Raw genomic sequence first — 26138 nt, 5'->3', positions numbered from 1 at the left:
GAGCAGAGTCATACTGAACAGGCAATCCACACTGTGCAAAACAAATTCTGTTAAGTGGAACTAAAAGCAACAAAACTGAACAGATGCGATTGGATCCTATGCAAGTTCTTACAATTTAATAACGGTAATAATATTAATAGCAGTGGTACATTGTCCCCCAGTGGGGTGAGACATCAGCACAGCTAGAGCAGGACTGATGGAGGTCCTGAATCTACAAGGCGCTATGGTTATTTGGAAGCAGATAAGACAGTACTCACACCCCCCCATGTGACGCTGTGTCCAGGGGTCCTACATCTCCGCAGGGCACTCTGCCAGCATCTCCCCCACAACAAACAGACTTCACAGCGCTGTCCACCAGCAGCCTTCACATAGGAAATGCTGAATATTCTGTGAAGTGCAAACACTCTGCAACCACAGGAAGCATGTAAGAGTTGCAACATGGGGCGGAGGTTCCCCTCCACACCGCTACCAACCCCCGGCCCCTTACCTTCCAGCTCCCTCGCCAACTTACAACAGGTACAGCATGCGGCGGGGTGACCACAGAATGGCCAGGATCCGCCTGCATCCTCTGAGTGACCCCGGTATACAATCTGCAACACTCACAGGAGAAGGGGGGGGGGGGGGTCAATGCGGAACTATCAGATCTGCTGAAAGTGGAAGGAGAAGTGTGTTTACTGAGCACTCATCAACCCACACACTGTCGCTGGTCTCCAACCACTACAGAGCATGCTGAATCTTCAGCTTGCATGCGAATCTAATGCAAATTATATGTAGCCTGCACCAGGGAGAATCAAAAGCTAAAGAAAATGCATTTGATTGGGCCTTCCAAAATGCATGCAATTTGCAAGAACTTTGCATAAAAGCCAAAAAAAAAAGTCTTACAGTAACTGCTCACTTTTTCCTCCAACCCCCCCCCCCAGCCTATGCAGTGACATCAGTGTCCGGGGAGAGGGGTAGAGCGATTTGTGTAGGATGTCAGTCGCGGCTCCAAGCTTTAAAGGACAACTGAAGTGAGAGGGATATGGTGGCTGCCATGTTTATTGCCTTTTAAGCAATACCAGTTGCCTGGCAGCGCTGCTGATCCTCTGCCTCTAATACTATTAGCCATGGCCCCTGAACAAGCATGCAGCAGATCAGGTGTTTCAGACTTTAAAGTCAGATCTGACAAGACAAGCTGCATGCTCGTTTCTGGTATTATTCAGATACTACTGCAGAGAAATAGACCAGCAGGGCTGCCAGGCAACTGGTATAGATTAAAAGGAAATAAATATGGCAGCCTCCGTATACCTCTCACTTCAGTTCCCCTTTAACTGTGCCTGCAGGGGCGGGCTCAGACTGAGGCAGGAGGAAGTAATCAGTGACTGTGAGTCTGCATGGGAGAGACCAGCAACCATCAGATGCCGCACCAGATATTTATATAACGTTCCATGTGTTAGCGATATAAAAATCCTGCTAATAAATGTTTTTATTAAACAAACAGTTCTTGAAAGTAATGCAAATAACTGGAAGGAAAAAGGCAGAGATTCCCCTGAAGATGCACTGGTCACAGAATGCCCTGTGTCACATGGTCACCCCATCACAGGCCTATAGAGATGAGGTCACAGAATGCCCTGTGTCACATGGTCACCACATCACAGGCCTATAGAGATGAGGTCACAGAATGCCCTGTGTCACATGGTCACCCCATCACAGGCCTATAGAGATGAGGTCACAGAATGCCCTGTGTCACATGGTCACCCCATCACAGGCCTATAGAGATGAGGTCACAGAATGCCCTGTGTCACATGGTCACCCCATCACAGGCCTATAGAGATGAGGTCACAGAATGCCCTGTGTCACATGGTCACCACATCACAGGCCTATAGATATGAGGTCACAGAATGCCCTGTGTCACATGGTCACCCCATCACAGGCCTATAGAGATGAGGTCACAGAATGCCCTGTGTCACATGGTCACCCCATCACAGGCCTATAGATATGAGGTCACAGAATGCCCTGTGTCACATGGTCACCCCATCACAGGCCTATAGAGATGAGGTCACAGAATGCCCTGTGTCACATGGTCACCCCATCACAGGCCTATAGAGATGAGGTCACAGAATGCCCTGTGTCACATGGTCACCCCATCACAGGCCTATAGAGATGAGGTCACAGAATGCCCTGTGTCACATGGTCACCCCATCACAGGCCTATAGAGATGAGGTCACAGAATGCCCTGTGTCACATGGTCACCACATCACAGGCCTATAGAGAGGAGGTCACAGAATGCCCTGTGTCACATGGTCACCACATCACAGGCCTATAGAGAGGAGGTCACAGAATGCCCTGTGTCACATGGTCACCCCATCACAGGCCTATAGAGATGAGGTCACAGAATGCCCTGTGTCACATGGTCACCACATCACAGGCCTATAGAGAGGAGGTCACAGAATGCCCTGTGTCACATGGTCACCCCATCACAGGCCTATAGAGAGGAGGTCACAGAATGCCCTGTGTCACATGGTCACCACATCACAGGCCTATAGAGAGGAGGTCACAGAATGCCCTGTGTCACATGGTCACCACATCACAGGCCTATAGAGAGGAGGTCACAGAATGCCCTGTGTCACATGGTCACCACATCACAGGCCTATAGAGAGGAGGTCACAGAATGCCCTGTGTCACATGGTCACCACATCACAGGCCTATAGAGAGGAGGTCACAGAATGCCCTGTGTCACATGGTCACCCCATCACAGGCCTATAGAGAGGAGGTCACAGAATGCCCTGTGTCACATGGTCACCACATCACAGGCCTATAGAGATGAGGATAAAACGATCTGCACTTCACCCTCTGAATGACAGGAAGTTTCCTCAGCAACCCCTAACCTAGCATGGGAGCAATACACCAGGACCACCATTATATCCTTCTACTACACATACCTTACCTGCATCTATAGAAGTGATTATTACCAGCACAGGACTAATAAAGAGCTAATACTGCGATTGAGGGAGGGGCCCTCGGGCCCTGGTGCGCTCCCAACCTCTGCATCTCCTATTGCCATGCCACTGAGTGTAACTCTGATATTAGTGATTTCCTCAGTGCTGCTCGCTGCATATTTGTCAGGAGAGACCTCACAGTAGGTGGAGAAACATCTCCTGACATGATCACTACTGTCAGGAGGGTTAAAGGTTCCCTTTAGATGTTTGAAGCCGACTTTCACAATTCAGTGTCTTCCTTCTTCAAACCAGCTTCCAAACTAAAAATAAGTATCTAAAAACCTGAAATTTCTCAGCGGCTTTCAGTAAATGAAATCCTGACTGGGAAATGTCTGAATTTCACTTCTCAGCCGAAGATTCAGGAAGAGTCGTGAGATCTGAGATTTCTCTTATGTAATAAAAACTGACAATTTCTACAACAAGGCAGAGCCTAAGCTTAAGTCATGTTCCACAGGCACAGAATAACAGCTTATACTGTACAAAGTGGAGGTAACAGAGAACAGCACACGCTGCAGCTGGTTTACTATCAGTACAGGCACATAGTAGCATCTTATACTGTACATGCTGGGAGCTACAGAGATCAGCACACACTGCAGTTAGTTTACTATCAGTACAGGTACAGAGTAATAGCTTATACTGTACATACTGGAGGCAGCAGAGGTCAGCACACACTGCAGCTAGTTTACTATCAGTACAGGCACAGAGTAACAGCTTATACTGTACAAACTGGAGGTAACAGAGATCAGCACACACTGCAGCTGGTTTACTATCACTACAGGCACAAAGTAACAGCTTATACTGTACATGCTGGGAGCTACAGAGATCAGCACACGCTGCAGCTAGTTTACTATCAGTACAGGCACACAGTAACAGCTTATACTGTACATACTGGGAGCTGCGATCAGCACACACTGCAGCTAGTTTACTATCAGTGCAGGCACAGAGTAACAGCTTATCTTGTATATACTGGAGGTAGCAGAGATCAGCACACACTGCAGCAAGTTTACTGTCAGTACAGGCACAGACTGAATACCCAGATAGTTACGTATGAATCAGAACCACTAGGAAATTACACTGTAAGTAGGAGAGTTTAGCAGATGTAACCATGGAAACTTGCTGATGTCAGCAGGTCTGTTACTTCCAGACACCGATAATGCCAGGATAATTCTGCAGTAAGTAAGTGTTTGTTGTGAAAGTTGTTTTTCTCTCTGGTTTTGTGGCGACTCAGATTTCCTGGTTGTGAATCTGGTCCCCCCGGTCACAGCGCTGTACCCCCTGCAGATTGTGTCACGTCTCCCAGAATCCTCGCTGCTTGTGTGACCTACATGACAATTGTGTCCCATTCATCTGTCAGAAGGAATTAGGAGGAGAAGGAGGCTGAAGGAGGGAAAAAGGCAATTCCTTTCTCTGTGAGAGAAACAAACGGCCATTTCCAGGGGGCACAGAGCTGCCAGGTGACCCCCACAATGGGGACAGAATAATAAGTCTGGGGGTCCCAGCGGTGCACAGATCAAAATCTATACATATATATGAATTCAGGTCAGAAAGAATTCTCTCCACAGAGGCAGAAAATGAGTTGAGCATAAAAACCATTCACTGAATTATATTATAGATACACACGTAATGTAGCCCGTTACTTAACAGGCATTAGCGCCAAACGTGACTGCGCACAGCCGCTACATCACGCACAACTGCGCCCCCCCCCGCGCGCATCTGCGGCCTGTGCACTCAGCGCCCGACACGGACACAGCCCATGGATAGGCTTTTAATAGGTAAGATTACTTTCGTATATACAGTATATATAATATATATACTACAAAGTATATATGTGTATATAAATATTATATATATATATATATATATATATATATATATATATATATATATATATATATATATATATATATATATATATACAGTGTTCTCCCCAGGCTCTTTTAGCCGGGTGCTCCACCCGGCTAGATTTGGTGACCACCCGGCTGTCATCGGCTCACCTCTTCACCTCCTCCTATGCTGTAAGCAGAGTTGCCCTGCATTTTCATCTTGCCCCACCCGGCTACTTTTTCATGCCACCCGGCTACTATTTCATGCCACCCGGCTGGAAAAATTTTTTGAGGAGAACACTGTATATATATATATATATATATATATATATATATATATATATATATATATATATATATATATATATATATATTTGTATATAGCTTTAATATAAACATTATATGCTTGGGCCCCCCAAGCACTCTATACATAACAATTGATACGGCGCACCAAAACCTGTCAAGGACAGCCGCAGTGTCAGAGGTGCAAGCATGGGATGGGGAACAGTGTGTCAATGATCACTACTATATAAAGCCTCTCTAGAAGTGATCATTACTAGCACAGGATCAATAGAGAGCTAATACTGCTATTGAGGGCCCCAAGTGTGGTTTCAACCTCTGCATCCTCCATTGCTACGCCACTGTACAGAGCGATGCAATGCTTCACTCTCTGGGCAGATAATTACAGGGTAACGCGCATTTGCATTTAAGATTTTTCTGCATTTAGAAATTTGGATGGTATATCTGCTTATTTTCGTGCGCAATGTGCGATTCAGGTTTCAGTGGAAGTCAATGGGAAAGCATATATATATATATATATATATATATATATATATATATATATATATATATATATATATATATATATATATATATATATATATATATTATATATACACACACACACACACGTATTACCCGACTTACGAATGCTCGACTTATGAAAGACCCGCCGATACGGACGGCATGGATATTTTTTTTTCAAATTGGACTTGTAGTTTTTTAAAAAAAAAAAAAATCTAAGAAAAAATGGCTTTTAAACTTGTATAATCAGGTACAAAGGGCAGAGGTGACACCGAGAGGGACACTGGAGGCACAGGGGGGCACAGAGGAGGTACAGGGGACAGAGATGGCACAGTGTTCCGACTTAAGAACAGATTCAGGCTAAGAACGAACCTACAGTCCCGGGCACGTGTGTGCGTGCATGCGTGCACATATACACAAAATATCTGCACATGTATGTATATGTAAAAAAAAATAAAAAAATATTTGGATGTGTTTTTCATGTAACTGGTCTTCATTGTTATTCTTATATATTATGTACAGTATATTAATATATATATATATATATATATATATATATATATATATATGTATATTTTTTGTGTATTTCCCATACAAATACAAAAAAAACTGTAAACACTCACATGAATACAAAAACTGCAAATCCATTTGTGGGAACTGGCAGCATAAATCACAACAACAGGTGTGACCGTTGTTTATAGGTTAATCCATAGTCCTCCGTGCGCGTGTGTGTGGTGCGGGGGCATTAGAGCGTGAGCTCTTCAGACAAAGGGCCTATGACGAGTTCCAAGCACTCAGTAATATCAGTGAGATATAAATAACTGAAATAAAACAGAGCTAAAAACATAATAACAGCAATGATTTAACAGCTCTGCCGCCCAAATTATTAGAACTATTATTACCATCATGAGGTTTATTCCTAAAAATAGAAACAAAAGCCCACCACAAGGTTTCCGGCCTCCACCCCAGCACGTTATTAATTTACATCAATAATAAAGTTCCAGAAATAGATGGTGATTAATGGAGCCAAACAGTCCAAATGTGCAGCAGATGCCCCAATGTGTGCATTATAGACATTCATCATCTCAATTGCAACACTGCCCCCTGCTGAAGACAATACAGCACTGCCCCTTGCTGAAGAAGATATACTGTACATCACTGCCCACTGCTGAAGACAGTACATCACTGCCCCCTGCTGGCGTGACTACCCTGATGATCTGTGGCTGAGAGGTACAGTCATGGCCAAAAGTTTTGAGAATGGCACAAATAATGGTTTTCACAGTGTTTGTTGTTTCAGTTTTTATGATGACAATTTGCATATACTACAGAATGTCTTGAAGAACAATCAGATAAATTGCAAAGTCCTTCTTTTCCACTGTATTTTAGCCCTGCCACAAAAGGACCTGCTGAGATCATCTTGGTAACCTTCTCGGTAACACAGGCGAGAGTGTTGAGGCGCACAAGGCTGGAGATCATTCTGTCATACTGATTGAGTTACAGTAGCAGACTGGATGCTTTAAAGCAGGAGTCAGGAACCTTTTTGGCAGAGAGAGCCATAAACACCACATATTTTAAAATGTAATTCTGTGAGAGCCATACAATGTGTTTCAAACTGGCCCAGTGCGCATGCGCAGCAGAGGGCTAACGTCCCGGTTGCTATGGTGATGTGTATACAGTTGACCCGTCAGGCAGCGCAAGGGTCAGACACGTCTTCAGCTTCTCTTGGGTTTCAGCAACTTCTGCAATTTCCCAGAGAGCCAGACAGGAGAAATACCCACTAACAGCTTGTACAATAAGCTAGCTGACTTGGGGGTTGATTCACTTTGTAAGACGAGATCCCCGCACTTTGGCCCAATAGACTGCCTATTGACAGGCAGCCTATTGGGCCAATCAAAGTGTGGGGATCTCGTCCTACAGTCACTGGACCTGACAGGGCCCAGAGTGGGACAATTGGAGCGGCCATTAGTTTTGGTGAAGCTCGAGTAGTTAGTAGTGCGTGCTACAGCAGTAACATGCCTACTTTGAAAATGTTGCTTGCTTGAGCAGTGTAGATTAGTGAATCTACCACTACTGATTTGTATGTGAGCCAGGTGCAGCCATCAAAAGAGCCACATCTGGCTCCCAAGCCATAGGTTCCCTACCCCTGCTTTAAAGCACAGGTGTCAAACTCCAGGCCTTGGGGGCCAGATCCATTGCAGTGTTTAGGATGGACAGAGAAAGAGAGGGATGTGTTCTACCTGAAGGACCACACCTTTCCTGATTCAGACCCATCAATTACTTTGAGCTGTGTCAGAAATGTGTGAGGATCTCGGCCCTCGTAGGTCCGGTTTGACATCCCTGCTTTAAAGGAAACCTTAACTGAGAGAGATATGGATGTTTCCTTTTAAACAATACCAGTTGCTTGTCAGTCCTGCTGATCCCTTTAGCTGTAGTAGTGGCTGAATCACACACCTGAAACAAGCATGCAACTAATCTAGTCTGACTTCAGTCAGAGCACCTGATCTGCATGCTTGTTGAGGGGCTGTGGCTAAAATTATTAGAGACACAGGATCAGCAGGAGAGTCAGGCAACTGGTATTATTTTAAAAGGAAAAAATCCTGTTATGGTTTGGAGTTATCACATACTTGGCCCTAGTGCCAAACAGTTGAATGCTGGGAGTTCTTTTTATCTATAATATATTCCTCCTCTTTCATTTATGTCCCTGCCTAGCTGCTTATCAGAAACACCCTCTGCTCACTTGTGTTTACAAGCAAGGCTGAGGTGACTCAGTGATTGGAGGATAAGACAGTGTAGTTCCTAGTATACACCTCAGTGGGAGTGTCTGAAGACTCTGGGAGGAGGGCAGCTAATGAATACACAATGAGCAAGAGAAGGGAGGTGGGGAAACAAAGAGCATATGATGTCAGCATTAGCTTGGCAAGATGGCCACTGCCTAGAATATGATTTTCTGCTTTTCCTTCATAAAATTCACAGGAATCATTATGTGGATAGCACAATACATCTGTTATGTAAGCAGAAGTAGTATTTATCTACTTATATATGGTTTTTTTTTTATTTCTAGGTTAGCATGGGTGTCGCTTGTTCTTTAACATGATAGCCCTAACTAAAACACTGTATCCCCGTGGCTGAACTAAACTAACTAAATCCCCCCCAAACTCCCCGGGGCTAATTGCGGGGAGCACTTCTGTGAGAGGCAGAGCTTTTAATAATAATAATAATAATAATAATAATAATCTGAACATTTGTATAGCGCTTTTCTCCTGTTGGACTCAAAGCGCTCAAGAGCTGCAGCCACTGGGACGCGCTCAAGAGGCCACCCTGCAGTGTTAGGGAGTCTTGCCTTGAACTCCTTACTGAATAGATACTTGACCTAGCCAGGATTTGAACCCTGGTCTCCCATGTCAAAGGCAGAGCCCTTAACCAGTACACTTTTGGCTGCAGCTCTGCTTCTACACGCGTCTATCAGCACGGATCACCGCCTCCGCCCGCCCCTCTAAGTCTTCCTTCGCTGAGAGGGGCAGGGGAGAGGCAGAGATAAGTGCGGATTGATGCGCATCGAGGCAGAGCTGCAGCTGAAAGCTCTGCCTCCCGGGGCAGCAAAAATCCACGATCAAGAAAGTCGTGGATTTTGCAGGGGGGAGGGGGAGTTAGGGGGGATTTAGTTAAAGTTCAGCCGCGGAGATGCTGTGTTTTAGTTAGGGCAATCATGTTAAAGGGGTTTTTAATATAAAAACATGATTTTTATGAGACTTCAGAGTCCTCACTACAAAAAGAAAGCATTTCAAGCTTTAGGTTTCCTGATGAGTTTGAACGTGCATTTCCTTCAGTCCCACCTTGACTGCTTTCATAGCTCTCAACTGTCCCTCTTTTGGAGGGACAGTCCCTCTCTGGGAACCCAGCCTCTCTTCTTCATGTGTCCCTCTTTCAGGACTGATGTACAGATATTTGTAAATATATGTATTTTATTCACTGAAATATGTGTTTAATTGACTCATCTAATAAGACTTTAATTGACTTTCCCATCATTTAGATTAATATATTTCTTATTTTCAAATGTAAATATGAAGAAAAATGAACCAGGATAGAAATGACCAGTGTGGTATATTAAAAAAAACATCATATTTTTGTTATGAAATCTTTATTGCATGTGTGACTAAGGGTGTGCTGGGGGCATGATTAGGGGCGTTTCAGGGGTGTTTCAGGGGCGTGGTTAGGGGTGTGGCAGGGGCGTTGCTTAAAGTGAGCCTCCGGACTAAAAATCGACTCAGCAGCACTGAAAAGGCTTGGTGTTTCTTTAACAGTTTCACGGCATCAGAACTTTGTTTCTCTTATACAAGCCTCATTTTTAGCTGCACAGAATAAAACTGCCCGGGCTTTTTTCCCCTGACGCTGTGCAAAGCATGATGGGATTTCTGATGTTGTTCTCGTTCTGCTGTTTTGGAGCAAATTTTTTTTTTTACATTTTGAATTTGACATTTGTAGCCTAGCGTGTGCAGCTGGGAGGGGTAATCAGGACACAGGACAGTTTGAACTGTGTCTCCTGCTCCCTGTCACCTACTTTCAACCAAAAAGATGGCTGCCCCCATGACAAAGATGGCTGCCCCCATGAATCACAAACATTCGCCTGTTCTTTTAAAACAGGGTGGGTAAGAGATTATATTACCTATCTATTCTAATTAAACATAACTAATGTAACTTAATGACAGTATGTATGTTTAGGCTGAAGTTCCTCTTTAAGTGACCCTCTTTCTTATCTCAATAAGTTGGGAGGTGTGTACTTTTTGGAAAATTTGGAAGCTGTGAGTGAAGAACAAGGTGAACGATTCCACCAAGACATCCAAGAGATGGAAAGGAGATACCGCGGAAAATGGAGCACAATGATGACCGACTACTGGTGGATGCATCAGAGAGACATTCCAGATGATGCTCAGAAGCGTAAATACACCAAGAGCAGCCTTGCAGGGAAGAAGAATCGAGTTTAGTTGTAGGTGAACAGTGGCATAGCTAAGGAGCTGTGGTCCCCGATGCAAGTTTTACATGGGGCCCCCAAAGCACTCTATACATAACAACTGATATGGCGCACCAAAATCTACCAATGGCAACTACAGTGTCACAGTTGCAAGAAGGGGATGGGGAACAGTTTGTTAATGACTACCAATATTCAAAGTATCTATAGAAGTGATTGTTATGAGCACAGGACCAATAGTGAGCTAATAATGCAGTTGAGGGAGGGCCCTTCGGGGCCCCTCTGGCCCAAGGGCCCCGATGCGGTCGCTACCTCTGTGACCCCTATTGCTACGCCCCTGTAGGTGAACTCATTACAGTTCAAATAAGGGTTTTCATGAAAAAAATTGTAATAAAACTTTACGTTTATAAATCTATTTCCATTTATTTTGAGGTATTGCCTTAGTTAACATAGTTACACAAATTGTCAGGAAACGTGGTGTCCTATGACAAAATGGAGGTCATTTTCTTATTGAGCGCACCAAAAAAACAGAGATTGAGTGAAATGACCAAAACGGCTCTCGAAAAAATGTTTTTGCAGACCTGCGTTATCTGCTCCATGCTGTTCCCGCCTTCCATCACAGATCGGTGCGAATTCTTAGACGGAGATTCCTGCAGTGATACAGAGATCATGTGATCAGCAAGGCAGACAGGGTTTCCCACAAGTGCTCGCTCCAGTGCCCTACGCACCCACACACTGGCCTCCATGTAAACCCACCGATGGGCCAGAGGCATGTGGGACCCGGGGGTGACAATACTCCATGAGAGGTGACTGCATAAGGAGAACATTGAATGTCCTGCAACTTGGATCTATCAGAGAAAAGTGCTATGCACAACTTCCTGGTTGGATGCGTTTTGTGATGTCATTTCCGGGGGAAATGCAATATATGTGTTAAAAATATCAGTGATGGATACAGCTTGAAAAAAGGTTGGCGACCGGAACCGTTGCTGTAATTTAAACGTGTGCTCCTGGATAAAAGAGAGCTTTGTGTGCTGCAGCCCTTGGACGTTTTGTTTATACTTGGTGAGCTTGAGGAACTCACCTGTTGCGTGCCCAGACCTAAAAAATTGTGTAGTGGTGGCTGTGTGTGTTCCGGGTCCCTGCGTCCTCCTGTGTCCATGCGTCTTGTGTGCAGGCTGCCTGCGTCCGTACACGTGTACGAGTCGCAACAGTGGGCAGGTCTGGGCGACTTGAGGCTCAGCTCATAAAAGTGAAATAATCATACCCACTTTTAGTCGCTAACTTGTGAACGTTCTAGCCAACATAGCAAAATAAAAGCGACAAGCACTCTTAAAAGTCCTAAATTTGCAGCGATCCCCCAAGAACCGATCTGGGAGAGGCACCCAAGGTTCAGGCGCCGGAGCTGGCGGGGAAGCAGAGAACACTCGAAAACTTTCCTCCAGCAACAGGATCAGCTGCTGCTGACTTTGGATCGTGGAACGAAAGGTCGGAGATCACATTATACAAGCATTCAGCAGGGTTCTCCTCCCCGGCAGGGTTAATGTTTGGCTGTTGCTTACTGTCAGGGTTCTATTGATCCCGTCACTGTTGATAGATACAGACAGTCCCAGGGTGTGGAGCCTAAGCAAGCATGGGTCTTCACCAGCACAGCCCACAAGGGATGATGGGCCGTCACCCCTAATGGGTGGCAGACTACTTTGATGCCTGGTGCTTGCCAGGTCATGCCCCACCAGTGATGAGAAGAACAGCATAGCTCCCAACTGTCCCTCTTTCGGAGGGACAGTCCCTTTTTGGGAGCTCTGTCCCTCTTTCCCCCTCATTTGTCCCTCTTTCAGGACTTCCCTCTTTCTATATTAATATACAGTATATATTTCTATACTATAAAATGTGTTGGATTGACTCTAAACTTTATTCCCATCCTTTAAATTGATATATTACTCATTTTAAAATGTTAATATGAAGGAAAATGAACCAGGATAGAAAGGACCAGTGTGGTTTGAATTATAAAACAACATATTTTTCTTATGAAATCTTTATGGCATGCGTGACTAGGGGCGTGGTGGGGCATGATCAGGGGTGTGGCAGGGGCATGGCTTAAGTGTCCCTTTTTCTCATCTCAAAAAGTTGGGAGGTATGGAACAGAAGGGGTACCTTGCTGATAGGGAAGGAGGATTACAAAACAGGACTGACTAACGAAGCTAACTGGACAAACTGACTAGACAGTGTGGACGGAATGAGATGGACGGGACAGGCTGGACAGGAACAGACTGGAAGGAACAGACTGGAAGGAACAGACTGGACTGAAGAGGCTGAACAGGGACTAGCTGGATAAGTACCAGAGTACTGGAATGTGCAGCCAGGAAGAGAAAGCCTGGAAGGGACAGACTGGGCTGTACTGACAGTGCCGTACTGACAGGGTCCAGACTGGCGGTCAGGGCAGACAGGTAGTGACAGGGTCAGACTGTTGAATGACAGGGCTGGCATGTAACTGGACAGACTGGCAGGGAGCAGGAAACAGGCAGGCAGACTAGGAAAGGGATAGGCAGGCAAGGAGCTAAGGCAGGGGTAGAGCCGGCGTGGACACATGCTGCGGCTGAATGGCGATGCTGGAATGGCAGCAGGTTACGGTTTTAACACCCTGGGCTGTGCGCCAGCACTGCAGCCACGCCCCCCACCTAAAGGAGTCGCGCCTAGTGGGAGGATTCCGGAAGTCTGTTGGGTCGGCGTTCCCCAGTTAGTGAGGAGTAACCGCTGGAACAGGTAAACAGAGCAGTAAATTGTATTGTTACATTTGCCCCCCCCCCGGGCAACCTCCATTTGACCTGCTGCCATTCCAGCTGTGTTACATCGCTATTCAGCCGTGGCGTATGTCAACGCCGCCTCTACCCTTGCCTTAAATCCTTGCCTGCCTGTCAATCGGTCAAGATCTTTGCCTGCCAGTTCCTTTCCACGCCTGTTCCCTAGCCCGTTTCCCGATGGCTGGTCCTTCCCATCCAGCCACTCCCGTCTGTCCAGTCCTTCCCGTCCAGCCTGTCCCATCCGGTTTCATCCCATCCGCACTGTGTAGTCAGTTTGTCCAGTTAGCTTAGTTACTCAGTCTTGTTTTAAATATCCTGACCTGCGCGCCGCAGCCGCGCCCCCCCTTTCCAACCCACCACCCCCCTAACCCCTTCCCCCCCCCCAACAACGGGCAAGTTACTTCAAGTTTAAAGTAACATTTATTATGAGCTCCAAAAGTGCAACGCGTTTCACGGGTAACAGTCCCGCTTCTTCAGGCAAACAATTTTTGGAGGGAGCAAAGTCGGGTCAAGAGCCAGATATAGCGCCTCTGTCACATACCACATACTGTCACTTCCTGTCCAACAGAGGGCAGCGCAGGGAGCAGCGGACACACTATGCAGGTCCCTCAGGCTCCCTGGGCTCTAGGAGAGGGTGAAGGGGTAACATGACACCAGGCTCCCCAGATTCTGGGAGAGGGTGTCACATGACGCACGTGGGTCCAGAGGAATAAGTGCGTCTGACATGGCTTCTACACCTGGATGAGGAGCGATTATGTAAAGCTGAACTTTGTTACCAGATTAATGATTGATCAGCAGCTGTTATCTGGCGCGCCTCCCACATCCCCAGATTAATAAATATCCGGAACGCCGCCCAGAACACGCAGCTGGGAGGCAAGAAGGGCGATATTCCTGGTAGGTTGTAAAGATCGGGAGAATGACATCACACAGCCCAGAGGATTCTGGGAAAATGCAAAAATAATGAAAAAAACAATGCATCACTTTCTACATTCTCATCTCCTCCTCACTAGAGATGCTAATCATGTGTTTATGCAAATGTATGCATGGAGGGCGGGATTTGTACAGCTTACCGCCCAAGGCCACTATCACCAGATGCCCCCCGACCAACAGCAACCTCCTCCTCGCAGTATGTAACATGCTGTGATGTAGTGTGCAGCGATTGTCATGTGTATTCCTCCTCGCTGTCTCTAACATGCTGTGACATAGTGTGCAGCGGTTGTCACTGTGGATTCCTCCTCTCACTCTGTAGCATGTTGTGACGTAATGTGCAGCGATTGCCACTGTGGATTCCTCCTCTCACTCTTTGATATGCTGAGCCATAGGGCTTGATACACTAAACCGTGATAACTCATATCATGGTCGCGGTAGCGGTTTCGTGTGCAATTTCACGTTTTGCGAGCGTAAATTCGTGATTGCAAGCAAAGACGTGCTCAAAACGTGGACTTGCGCGCAAAAGCGGCCGTGATGTGAGTTATCACGGTTTAGTGAATCAACCCATAGTGTGCAGCGATTGTCACTGTGGATTCCTCCTCTCAGTCTGTGGCATGCTGTGACGTAATGTGCAGCGATTGTCACTGTGGATTCCTCCTCTTAGTCTGTGACATGCTGTGATGTAGTGTGCAGTGATTGTCACTGTGGATTCCTCCTCTCAGTCTGTGACATGCTGTGATGTAGTGTGCAGTGATTGTCACTGTGGATTCCTCCTCTCAGTCTGTGACATGCTGTGATGTAGTGTGCAGCGATTGTCACTGTGGATTCCTCCTCTCGGTCTGTGGCATGCTGTGATGTAGTGTGCAGCGATTGTCACTGTGGATTCCTCCTCTCGGTCTGTGGCATGCTGTGATGTAGTGTGCAGCGATTGTCGCTGTGGATTCCTCCCCTCAGTCTGTGCCATGCTGTGATGTAGTGTGCAGCAATTGTCACTGAGGATTACTCCTCTCAGTCTGTGCCATGCTGTGATGTAGTGTGCAGCAATTGTCACTGAGGATTACTCCTCTCAGTCTGTGGCATGCTGTGATGTAGTGTGCAGCAATTGTCACTGTGGATTCCTCCTCGCAGTCTGTGGCATGCTGTGATGTAGTGTGCAGCGATTGTCACTGTGGATTCCTCCTATCAGTCTGTAGCATGCTGTCATGTAGTGTGCAGCGATTGTCACTGTGGATTCCTCCTCTCAGTCTGTGGCATGCTGTGAAATAGTGCGCAGCAACTGTCACTGTGGATTCCTCCTATCAGTCTGTGACATGCTGTGATGTAGTGTGCAGTGATTGTCACTGTGGATTCCTCCTCTCAGTCTGTGGCATGCTGTGACGTAATGTGCAGCGATTGTCACTGTGGATTCCTCCTCGCAGTCTGTGACATGCTGTGATGTAGTGTGCAGCGATTGTCACTGTGGACATGATAGTCTCTCCTCTTTTGCTCTCATCTCCCTTACATCTCAATTCAACTCAAAAAAGCTTTATTGGCAAGACCAAATACATTGAGCGTTGCCAAAGCAAAACAGACTAATGCATAGGAGGGGGTGGTTATGGAATTATAGGAGTGGGGAGGGTATGGGGGGGGGGCAGTATAATGATTACACATTCTCTAGGAGTGGGGAGGGTATAGAGGGGTTTAAGCAGGCCATACACTGGCTCGATTCGCGGCCGTTTCGACAGCAGATTCGATCCTGGGATCGAATCTGCTGCCAATCGTTCGCGGTAAACGCAGCCGCCGATCCGATTTCCTCCCGAAATCGGATCGGTCCGTCGATCGCGCCGTGCGGGAAATTACCCTCGATCGCCCGCGGGTAAAGTGCGCGTCGCTAGCGGCGGCCGATCCGATCAAGTATACATTACCTGAGGCTGGCTCCCGGGCGTCTTCTCCGCGCTGAACGGCTCTGTTCCGGCTCCATCCCGGCGCTTCCTGTGTCACTGCAGTGACCAGGAAGTTCAAATAGAGGGCGCTCTATTTGAACTTCCTGGTCACGGAGTAACACAGGAAGCGCCGTAATGGAGCCGGAACAGAGCCGTGCAATGCGGAGAAGATACCCGGGAGCCAGCGTCAGGTAATGTATACGGGGGGGGGGGGGGGGGGACAGGCGGCAGGAGCAGCTCAGCAGATGGTGAATCGGTTTCAGGCTGAAATCGATTCACAATCTGTTTGCAGTAAAGGCAGCCATACGATCCCTCTCTGATCAGATTCGATCAGATAGGGATCTGTCAGCTGGTCGATCTAATGGCACATCGACCAGTGTATGGCCACCTTTATAGTCCATAGGGTTGAGGAGGGTAGGGTATAGGGGGAAGTTAAAGGAGTATATAGTCCATATGATATTTGCTCACCTCTTTCTGCTGTTTGTGAATAAAGTTCTGACAGGCGATACAATATCTCTTCCTCCCAACACTTTACACCCCAACACCAGAAAACAACATATAAAAGAAAAGCTCACCTGACTGCTCAGAGGGTGAATTCACGCAGAGGTTGTCTAAGGACTCCTCTACATCCCGGGAATCACCTTCACAGACCGTTGAGGTGTCACAGCTGTGCTCTCCCTCCATATTTACTGTCCACAATCCGAGTCCTCCATATGTGGGAACATCTGCGGAGGAGATAGTCAGCTGTGCGGCGCTTGCAGCACCCACAGACCCACACCCGTCGCCTCACCCAGAGGAGGAACCACTGCCAAAACACTTATCAGCCCAAATATAACAACCAGGGAGAAATACTGGCTCAGCCTATGTCCTTGTGCAAGGTGAGGGCAGGACTGCTCCGGGGAAAACCCAAACTGCATGGAACCAGGAAACTGCAGTACCCACAGAGACTGTGCACTGCTTCACAGACCCGACACCAGCCCCCAGAGACCTGCACTGCTTCACAGACCCCGCAGCAACCCCCAGAGACCTGCACTGCTTCACAGACCCCACAGCAACCCCCAGAGACCTGCACTGCTTCACAGACCCCACAGCAACCCCCAGAGACCTGCACTGCTTCACAGACCCCCCAGCAACCCCCAGAGACCTGCACTGCTTCACAGACCCCACAGCAACCCCCAGACACCTGCACTGCTTCACAGACCCCCCAGCAACCCCCAGAGACCTGCACTGCTTCACAGACCCCCCAGCAACCCCCAGAGACCTGCACTGCTTCACAGACCCCACACCAGCCCCCAGAGACCTGCACTGCTTCACTGACACGACACCAACCCCCAGAGACCTGCACTGCTTCACAGACCCCACAGCAACCCCCAGAGACCTGCACTGCTTCACAGACCCGACACCAGCCCCCAGAGACCTGCACTGCTTCACAGACCCCACACCAGCCCCCAGAGACCTGCACTGCTTCACAGACCCGACACCAGCCCCCAGAGACCTGCACTGCTTCACAGACCCCACACCAGCCCCCAGAGACCTGCACTGCTTCACAGACCCCACAGCAACCCCCAGAGACCTGCACTGCTTCACAGATCCCACAGCAACCCCCAGAGACCTGCACTGCTTCACAGACCCCACAGCAACCCCCAGAGACCTGCACTGCTTCACAGACCCCACACCAACCCCCAGAGACCTACACTGCTTCACAGACCCCACACCAGCCCCCAGAGACCTACACTGCTTCACAGACCCCACACCAGCCCCCAGAGACCTGCACGGCTTCACAGACCCCACACAGAAACCCCCAGAGACCTGCACTGCTTCACAGACCCCACACCAACCCCCAGAGACCAGCACTGCTTCACAGACCCGACACCAACCCCCAGAGACCTGCACTGCTTCACAGACCCGACACCAGCCCCCAGAGACCTGCACTGCTTCTCAGACCCCACACCAACCCCCAGAGACCTGCACTGCTTCACAGACCCCACACCAACTCCCAGAGACCTGCACTGCTTCACAAACCCCACACCAGCCCCCAGAGACCTGCACTGCTTCACAGACCCCACACCAACCCCCAGAAACCTGCACTGCTTCACAGACCCCACACCAACCCCCAGAGACCTGCACTGCTTCACAGACCCCCCCACCAACCCCCAGAGACCTGCACTGCTTCACAGACCCCCCACCAACCCCCAGAGACCTGCACTGCTTCACAGACCCCACACCAGCCCCCAGAGACCTGCACTGCTTCACAGACCCCACACCAACCCCCAGAGACCTGCACTGCTTCACAGACCCGACACCAACCCCCAGAGACCTGCACTGCTTCACAGACCCCACACCAGCCCCCAGAGACCTGCACTGCTTCACAGACCCCACACCAGCCCCCAGAGACCTGCACTGCTTCACAGACCCCACAGCAACCCCCAGAGACCTGCACTGCTTCACAGACCCCACACCAACCCCCAGAGACCATCACTGCTTCACAGACCCCACACCAGCCCCCAGAGACCTGCACTGCTTCACAGACCCCACACCAGCCCCCAGAGACCTGCACTGCTTCACAGACCCGACACCAACCACCAGAGACCTGCACTGCTTCACAGACCCCACACCAACCCCCAGAGACCTGCACTGCTTCACAGACCCGACACCAACCACCAGAGACCTGCACTGCTTCACAGACCCCACACCAACCACCAGAGACCTGCACTGCTTCACAGACCCCGCAGCAACCCCCAGAGACCATCACTGCTTCACAGACCCCACACCAGCCCCCAGAGACCTGCACTGCTTCACAGACCCCACACCAACCCCCAGAGACCTGCACTGCTTCACAGACCTCACACCAACCCCCAGAGACCTGCACTGCTTCACAGACCCCACAGCAACCCCCAGAGACCTGCACTGCTTCACAGACCCCACAGCAACCCCCAGAGACCTGCACTGCTTCACAGACCCCACACCAACCCCCAGAGACCTGCACTGCTTCACAGACCCCACACCAGCCCCCAGAGACCTGCACTGCTTCACAGACCCCACACCAGCCCCCAGAGACCTGCACTGCTTCACAGACCCCACACCATCCCCCAGAGACCTGCACTGCTTCACAGACCCCACACCAGCCCCCAGAGACCTGCACTGCTTCACAGACCCCACACCAGCCCCCAGAGACCTGCACTGCTTCACAGACCCCCAGCAACCCCCAGAGACCTGCACTGCTTCACAGACCCCACACCAGCCCCCAGAGACCTGCACTGCTTCACAGACCCCCAGCAACCCCCAGAGACCTGCACTGCTTCACAGACCCCACAGCAACTCTCAGAGACCTGCACTGCTTCACAGACCCCACAGCAACCCCCAGAGACCTGCACTGCTTCACAGACCCCACAGCAACCCCCAGAGACCTGCACTGCTTCACACACCCCACACCAGCCCCCAGAGACCTGCACTGCTTCACAGACCCCCAGCAACCTCCAGAGACCTGCACTGCTTCACAGACCCCACACCAACCCCCAGAGACCTGCACTGCTTCACAATACCTAGACCTCCCTGGCTGTGTATCACTACAAGCACAGAGTAACAGCTTATACTGTACATACTGGAGAAAGCAGAGATCAGCACACACTGCAGCTAATTTACTATCAGTACAAGCACAGAGTTAGATCTTATACAGTACATAATGAAGACAGCAGAGATCTGCACACACTGCAGCTAGTTTACTATCAGTACAGGCACAGAGTAACAGCTTACACTGTACATACTGGAGGTAGCAGAGATCAGTGAACACTGCAGCTACTTTACTATCACTACAGGCACAGAGTAACAGTTTAGGCTGTACATACTGGAGGCAGCAGAGATCAGCACACGCTGCAGCTAGTTTACTACCAGTACAGGCACAGAGTAAAAGCTTACACTGTACATACTGGAGGCAGCAGGGATCAGCACACGCTGCAGCTAGTTTGCTATCAGTAAAGGCACAGAGTAACAGCTTATACCAGGGGCGTAGCAAAAGGGGGTGCAGAGGTAGCGACCTCATCGGGCCCTTGGGCCAGAGGGGCCCTCCCTCAACTACAGCATTAGCTCTCTAATGGTCCTGTGCCTGTAATAAATCACTTCTATAGATACTTTGAATAGTAGTGATCATTAATTTACTGTTCCTCATCCCCTTCTTGCACCTCAGACACTGTAGTTGCCATTGGCAGGTTTTGGTGTGCAGTATCAATTGTTATGTATAGAGTGCTTGGGGGGCCCCCATTGTAAAACTTTCATCGGGGGCCCACAGCTCCTTAGCTACACCACTGGCTTATACTGTACATACTGGAGGCAGCAGAGATCAGCACACACTGCAGCTAGTTTACTATCAGTACAGGCACAGAGTAACAGCTTACACTGCACATACTGGAGGTAGCAGAGATCAGCACACACTGCAGCTAGTTTACTATCAGTACAGGGACAGAGTAACAGCTTATACTGTACATACTGGGAGCTGCAGAGATCAGCACACACTGCAGCTAGTTTACTATCAGTAGAGGCACAGAGTAACAGATTATACTGTACATGTTGGAGGTAGCAGAGATCAGCATACTGCAGCTAGTTTACTACCAGTACAGACACAGAGTAACAGCTTATACTGTACATGTTGGAGGTAGCAGAGATCAGCACACTGCAGCTAGTTTACTATCAGTACAGGCACAGAGCAACAGCTTATACTGTACATACTGGATGTAGCAGAGATCAGAACACGCTGCAGCTAGTTCACTATTAGTGAAGGCACAGAGTAACATCTTATACTGTACATACTGGAGGTAGCAGAGATCAGCACACACTGCAGCTAGTTTACTGTCAGTACAGGCACAGAGTAACAGCTTATACTGTACACACTGGAGGTAGCAGAGATCAGCACATGCTGCAGCTAGTTTACTATCAGAACAGGCACACAGTAACAGCTTATACTGTACATATTAGAGGCAGCAGAGATCAGCACACGCTGCAGCTAGTTTACTATCAGTACAAGCACAGCCATCTTTTAGCCATAGACCCTGAACAAGCATGCAGATCAAGAGCTCAGACTGAGGCTGGTTTCACACTGGACACCTCTTCCACAGTCAAGTCAGCACCATCCGTAGTATTTAAAGCTCTTTATTAGTTAAAAGGCAGCATGACAATCATCTCGAGATGATAGCCATGCTGCCTTTTAACTAATAAAGAGCTTTATATACTACGGATGGTGCTGACTTGACTGTGGAGGTGTTGTTGGAGTGTCTGGAAGTGCAGAGACACTGCAAGTCTGAGCACATCATCTATCCCCTCCTTTGGTGCTTGTTACACACTGACTTTCTATTCACACTGGACACCAGCGCCAGCGATGTTGTGTGTTGCGCCCGACGCACCGCATTGCACCGTCAAAAACAGACCTTCAGGGATCACCATGCTATTGTGCGGTGTTCCCTGTCTGGCCAAGCAGGAAGTGACATGTGCGTGACGCACACTTGCCATCACTTCCTGCTTTGGGTATTCGAACGTGCACGGAAGCTTATTGTTAAAATACGCTTCCCGCAACATCTGTGTTTTTTTTTTTAAATATCTGCTCTTCGCCATAGACTAACATGACTCCTGGGCCGACGCACCTCGCTGCAGAATCGCGCCGAAACGTAGCTCTGGCCCTTCATCCGAGATGCGGCGAAAACATCACTTCCGTTGCATTGCACCATAACGTAGCAGTATGAAAGTCTCCATAGGCTTTCATAGCGCAGTGGTGGGGTGTGGTAATATTACCGCACTGCCTCGGTGTGAAAGGGCCCTGAAGTGTGACTGGATTTGCCCCATGCTTGTTTCAGGTGTGTGATTCAGACACTACTGCAGCCAAAGAGTTCAGCAGGACAGCCAGGCAACTGGGGGAGGGGGGGGGGGCGGTAAAAAAGCCTCAGGGGGCCACATTCGGCCCACGGGCCTTAGTTTGAGGACCACTGCTATAGTGTGAACTAAGCCTCACAAAACATCCTCACTGCAGTGATTTCTCATCCAGATGTGTTGCCACTTTGTTAGGCTGTGTACATACAATAGATAAATGTTGCCCAAATCCAGCATTCTGTTCTGCGCTATGGAAAGAGGAGGGGAGTACAGGCCGGAGAGGTCTCTCTGCAGCTTATGCCGGGAATCAGAATAGAAATCATGTTCTACTCCAGCATCTGGGAAGCCTGTGCAGAAGCTACAATATCTTCCAGCACGATCACAAATTATTTCAGATGTCAAATACATAGCTTGTATACATAAAGTAGTTGTGCATTTCGTGTCAGCACTACTGTATAGAGCAGTTGTGCTCTGTCTGTTTGCACTGTGAGAATGCCTCACTATCTTAGGCATTTGATGTTACATTGGGTGTTTGTCGTTATGTTGTATATTTGTTGTTATATTGTATATTTGTAGCCATTTTGTGTATTTATTGTCACACTAGCAATATGTCATTACATTGGGCATTAGTTGTTTCGTTGGAAATTTGGTATTGCGTCGGGCATTTATTTTTTTTATTTTGGGTGTTTGTCGATGTGTTGGGGATTTTCTAAGCTCCGTACAGTCAGACGTTGGATGATGCTTTGTCTCTGTACAGACATACTGTCTGTGCTTGTATTGTCTTATTTGTGTCTGGTAAAGGGACCCCGAGCAGTCATTAAAATCAAAACTTTCACTTACAGTACCTGGGGCTTTCTCCAGCCCACCGTAGGCCGCGAGGTCTCCCACCGTACTCCTGGCTCTTCTGCGGGTCCCGCAGGCGGCTCCATTGCCAGCTACACCCGGGACGGGTCTCGGGCCGACACTTCCTGATTTTGAATCCTTGGCGCCCGCTTCGCGTCATCGCACCGGCCGCTCAACGTCATCACGGCTGCCGACGTAATAGTACTGCGCATGCACATTTTCCTACCTCTGAACCGCGCATGCGCCTTTTCCTGCCTCTGAACTGCGCATGTGCACCGGCCCGGGTGTAGCTGGCAACGGAGCCGCCAGCGGGACCCGCAGAAGAGCCAGGAGGATGGCGGGGGACCTCGCGGCCTACGGTGGGCTGGAGGAAGCCCCAGGTAGGTGAAAGTTTTGATTTTAATTACTGCTCGGGGTCCCTTTAACCACTTGATGACCCACCCTTTACCCCCCCTTAAAGAGACACTGAAGCGAAAAAAAAAAACTATGATATTATGATTTGTATGTGTAGTACAGCTAAGAAATAAAACATTAGATCAGATACATCAGTCTAATTGTTTCCAGTACAGGAAGAGTTAAGAAACTCTAGTTGTTATCTCTATACAAAAAAGCCATTAATCTCTACGACTTTCAAAAGTTGTGGAGAGGGCTGTTATCTGACTTTTATTATCTCAACTGTAAGTGAACTGTTTACTTTTTCTCTGCTAGAGGAGAGGTCATTACTTCACAGACTGCTCTGAAAGAATCATTTTGAATGCTGAGTGTTGTGTAATCTGCACATATTATAGAATCATGCAATGTTAGAAAAAACACTATATACCTGAAAATAAAAGTATGAGAATATTTTCTTTGCTGCTAATCTTCTAGTAATTATTCATAGTACACAACCAATTCACTATGTCATATTTTTTTTTTCGCTTCAGTGTCTCTTTAAGGACCAGCGCTGTTTTTAGTGATCTGTGCTGGGTGGGCTCTGCAGCCCCCAGCACAGATCAGGTTGCAGGCAGAGCGACCAGATTGCCCCCCTTTTCTCCCCCCTATGGGGATGATGTGCAGGGGGGGTCTGATCGCTCCTGCCTGCCTGAGGTTTGCGGGGGAGGGCACCTCAAAGCCCCCCTCTGCAGCGAAATTCCCCCCCTCCCTCTCCTACCTGGCCTCCCCGGTGATCTGGGCTGCACAGGACGCTATCCGTCCTGTGCAGCCAGTGACAGGACGTCCCCTGTCACATGGCGGCGATCCCCGGCCGCTGATAATTATGGGCGACTTCAACTTTCCAGACATTGACTGGGGTATTGAGGCTACCCATTCTGGTAAAAGCAGCAGATTTCTGGCAGCACTACAGGACAATTACTTGACTCAAATGGTAACGGAACCAACTAGGGGGAATGCGTTACTGGATCTGATCATTTCTAATAGACCAGATAATGTATCAAATGTGCAGGTTCAAGAACATTTGGGAAATAGTGATCACAACATGATAACGTTTGATCTGGTGACTGATAGGCCACGGGGCAGCGGGACCACTAAAACTATGAATTTTAGAAAAGCAAAGTTTAATCAAATTAGGCAGGCACTAAGTTTGGTGAACTGGGATAATGTACTACAAGGGGACGACACTGAAGGGAAATGGCAAGCTTTTAAACGTATTCTCAATCAATATTGTAGTATGTATATCCCATATGGAAACAAAATGTCTAGGAATAAAAAAAGGCCTCTATGGATGAATAGAAAGGTTAGGGATAAAATGAAGAGGAAAAAGAATGCCTATAAGGTCCTAAAACAGGAGGGGACTGAGGCTGCACTAAGCAATTATAAGGAGTGCAATAAAAATTGTAAAAAAGAAATTAGGCTGGCAAAGATCGAAGCTGAAAATCAAATCGCTAGGGATATCAAATCTAACCCAAAAAAGTTTTACAAGTACATCAACTCTAAAAAAAGAAAGGTTGACTGTATAGGAATCCTAAAGGATGAGGGTGAGAACTCGATGGTGGACGACCAAGGTAAGGCAGAGTTATTAAATGCTTTCTTTGCTTCAGTCTTCACAAAGGAAACAGCACTGTTGCAAATTACAGAGGCAGAAGAGTCTCAATCTTCTAACTGTAATATTAAATACTTAACGCAGGAAGAAGTAAAGGCAAGACTAAATAAATTAAAAATAGACAAGGCACCTGGCCCGGATGGCATGCATCCTCGGGTCCTAAGAGAATTAAATTCAGTTATAGCTAAGCCCCTTTATCTTATCTTTTGTGACTCTCTTGCAACTAGCAGAGTCCCAGTGGATTGGCGTACAGCCCACGTTTTCCCATTATTTAAGAAGGGCAAATAATCTGATCCAGGAAATTATAGACCTGTAAGCTTAACATCAGTTGTATGCAAACTATTTGAGGGGTTACTAAGAGATACTATACATGACTTCATAGTAGAAAATAATCTTATTTCTCAGCATCAACATGGGTTTACTAAAGACAGGTCCTGTTTGACTAACATGCTCAGCTTTTATGAGGTAGTAAATGCTAATATGGATATTGGGAATGCTGTAGATGTGATATACTTGGACTTTGCAAAGGCCTTCGACACTGTTCCCCACAGAAGTCTGGTGCAAAAGTTGAGGATGCAAGGACTGGGGAAGAGTTTGTGTGCATGGATAGGGAACTGGCTAATGGACAGAAAACAAAGAGTTGTGGTCAATGGATCGTACTCAAAATGGGAGACTGTTAGCAGTGGGGTCCCACAGGGGTCTGTACTGGGTCCAGTGCTCTTCAATTTATTTATTAATGACCTAGTAGATGCAGTAGTGAGCAATGTTGCTATTTTTGCAGATGATACAAAATTGTGCAGAATCATCAACTCTCAGGAAGATAGTGTCATATTGCAACAGGATCTGGATAGGATGGCTATATGGGCACATACATGGCAGATGAAATTCAATGTTGACAAATGTAAAGTCATGCATTTTGGTCGTACCAATGGTCTAGCACCATACAAAATAAATGGGATACAGTTGGGAACATCAAACTTGGAGAAGGACTTAGGAGTACTCATCGACAACAAGTTAAATAATCGTACTCAATGCCAAGCCGCTGCAGCTAAAGCGAACAAAATTTTGGGATGCATTAAAAGGGAAATAAAAACTCGAGATGCTAGCATAATATTGCCCCTGTTTAACTCTCTAGTAAGGCCACATCTGGAATATGGAATTCAGTTCTGGGCACCACATTACA

At 47.8% G+C, this 26138-nt stretch overlaps 1 protein-coding gene across 3 annotated transcripts in view; it reads right to left on the bottom strand.

The window, feature by feature from the left end:
- FGD4 (FYVE, RhoGEF and PH domain containing 4) overlaps positions 1–26138 on the bottom strand; it is a 160303-nt gene that overhangs the window by 109438 nt on the left and 24727 nt on the right. The window contains exon 1 of one of the 3 annotated variants that reach the window (XM_068278249.1): positions 16797–17018. The exons of 1 other annotated variant lie outside the window; for it this stretch is intronic. In XM_068278249.1, coding sequence (XP_068134350.1) covers positions 16797–16905 — 109 coding nt within the window. In that variant the 5' untranslated portion in view covers positions 16906–17018. Of the gene's footprint in view, positions 1–257; positions 283–16796; positions 17019–26138 lie in introns of those variants that run through there. One more of the 3 variants, XM_068278251.1, reaches the window with a different exon arrangement.

Source organism: Hyperolius riggenbachi, chromosome 3 (assembly GCF_040937935.1).
Source record: "Hyperolius riggenbachi isolate aHypRig1 chromosome 3, aHypRig1.pri, whole genome shotgun sequence".
Lineage (NCBI taxonomy): Eukaryota > Metazoa > Chordata > Amphibia > Anura > Hyperoliidae > Hyperolius > Hyperolius riggenbachi.
The sequence above is the reverse complement of the archived record's forward strand: the minus strand, read 5'-3'. Positions and strand labels throughout refer to the sequence as shown.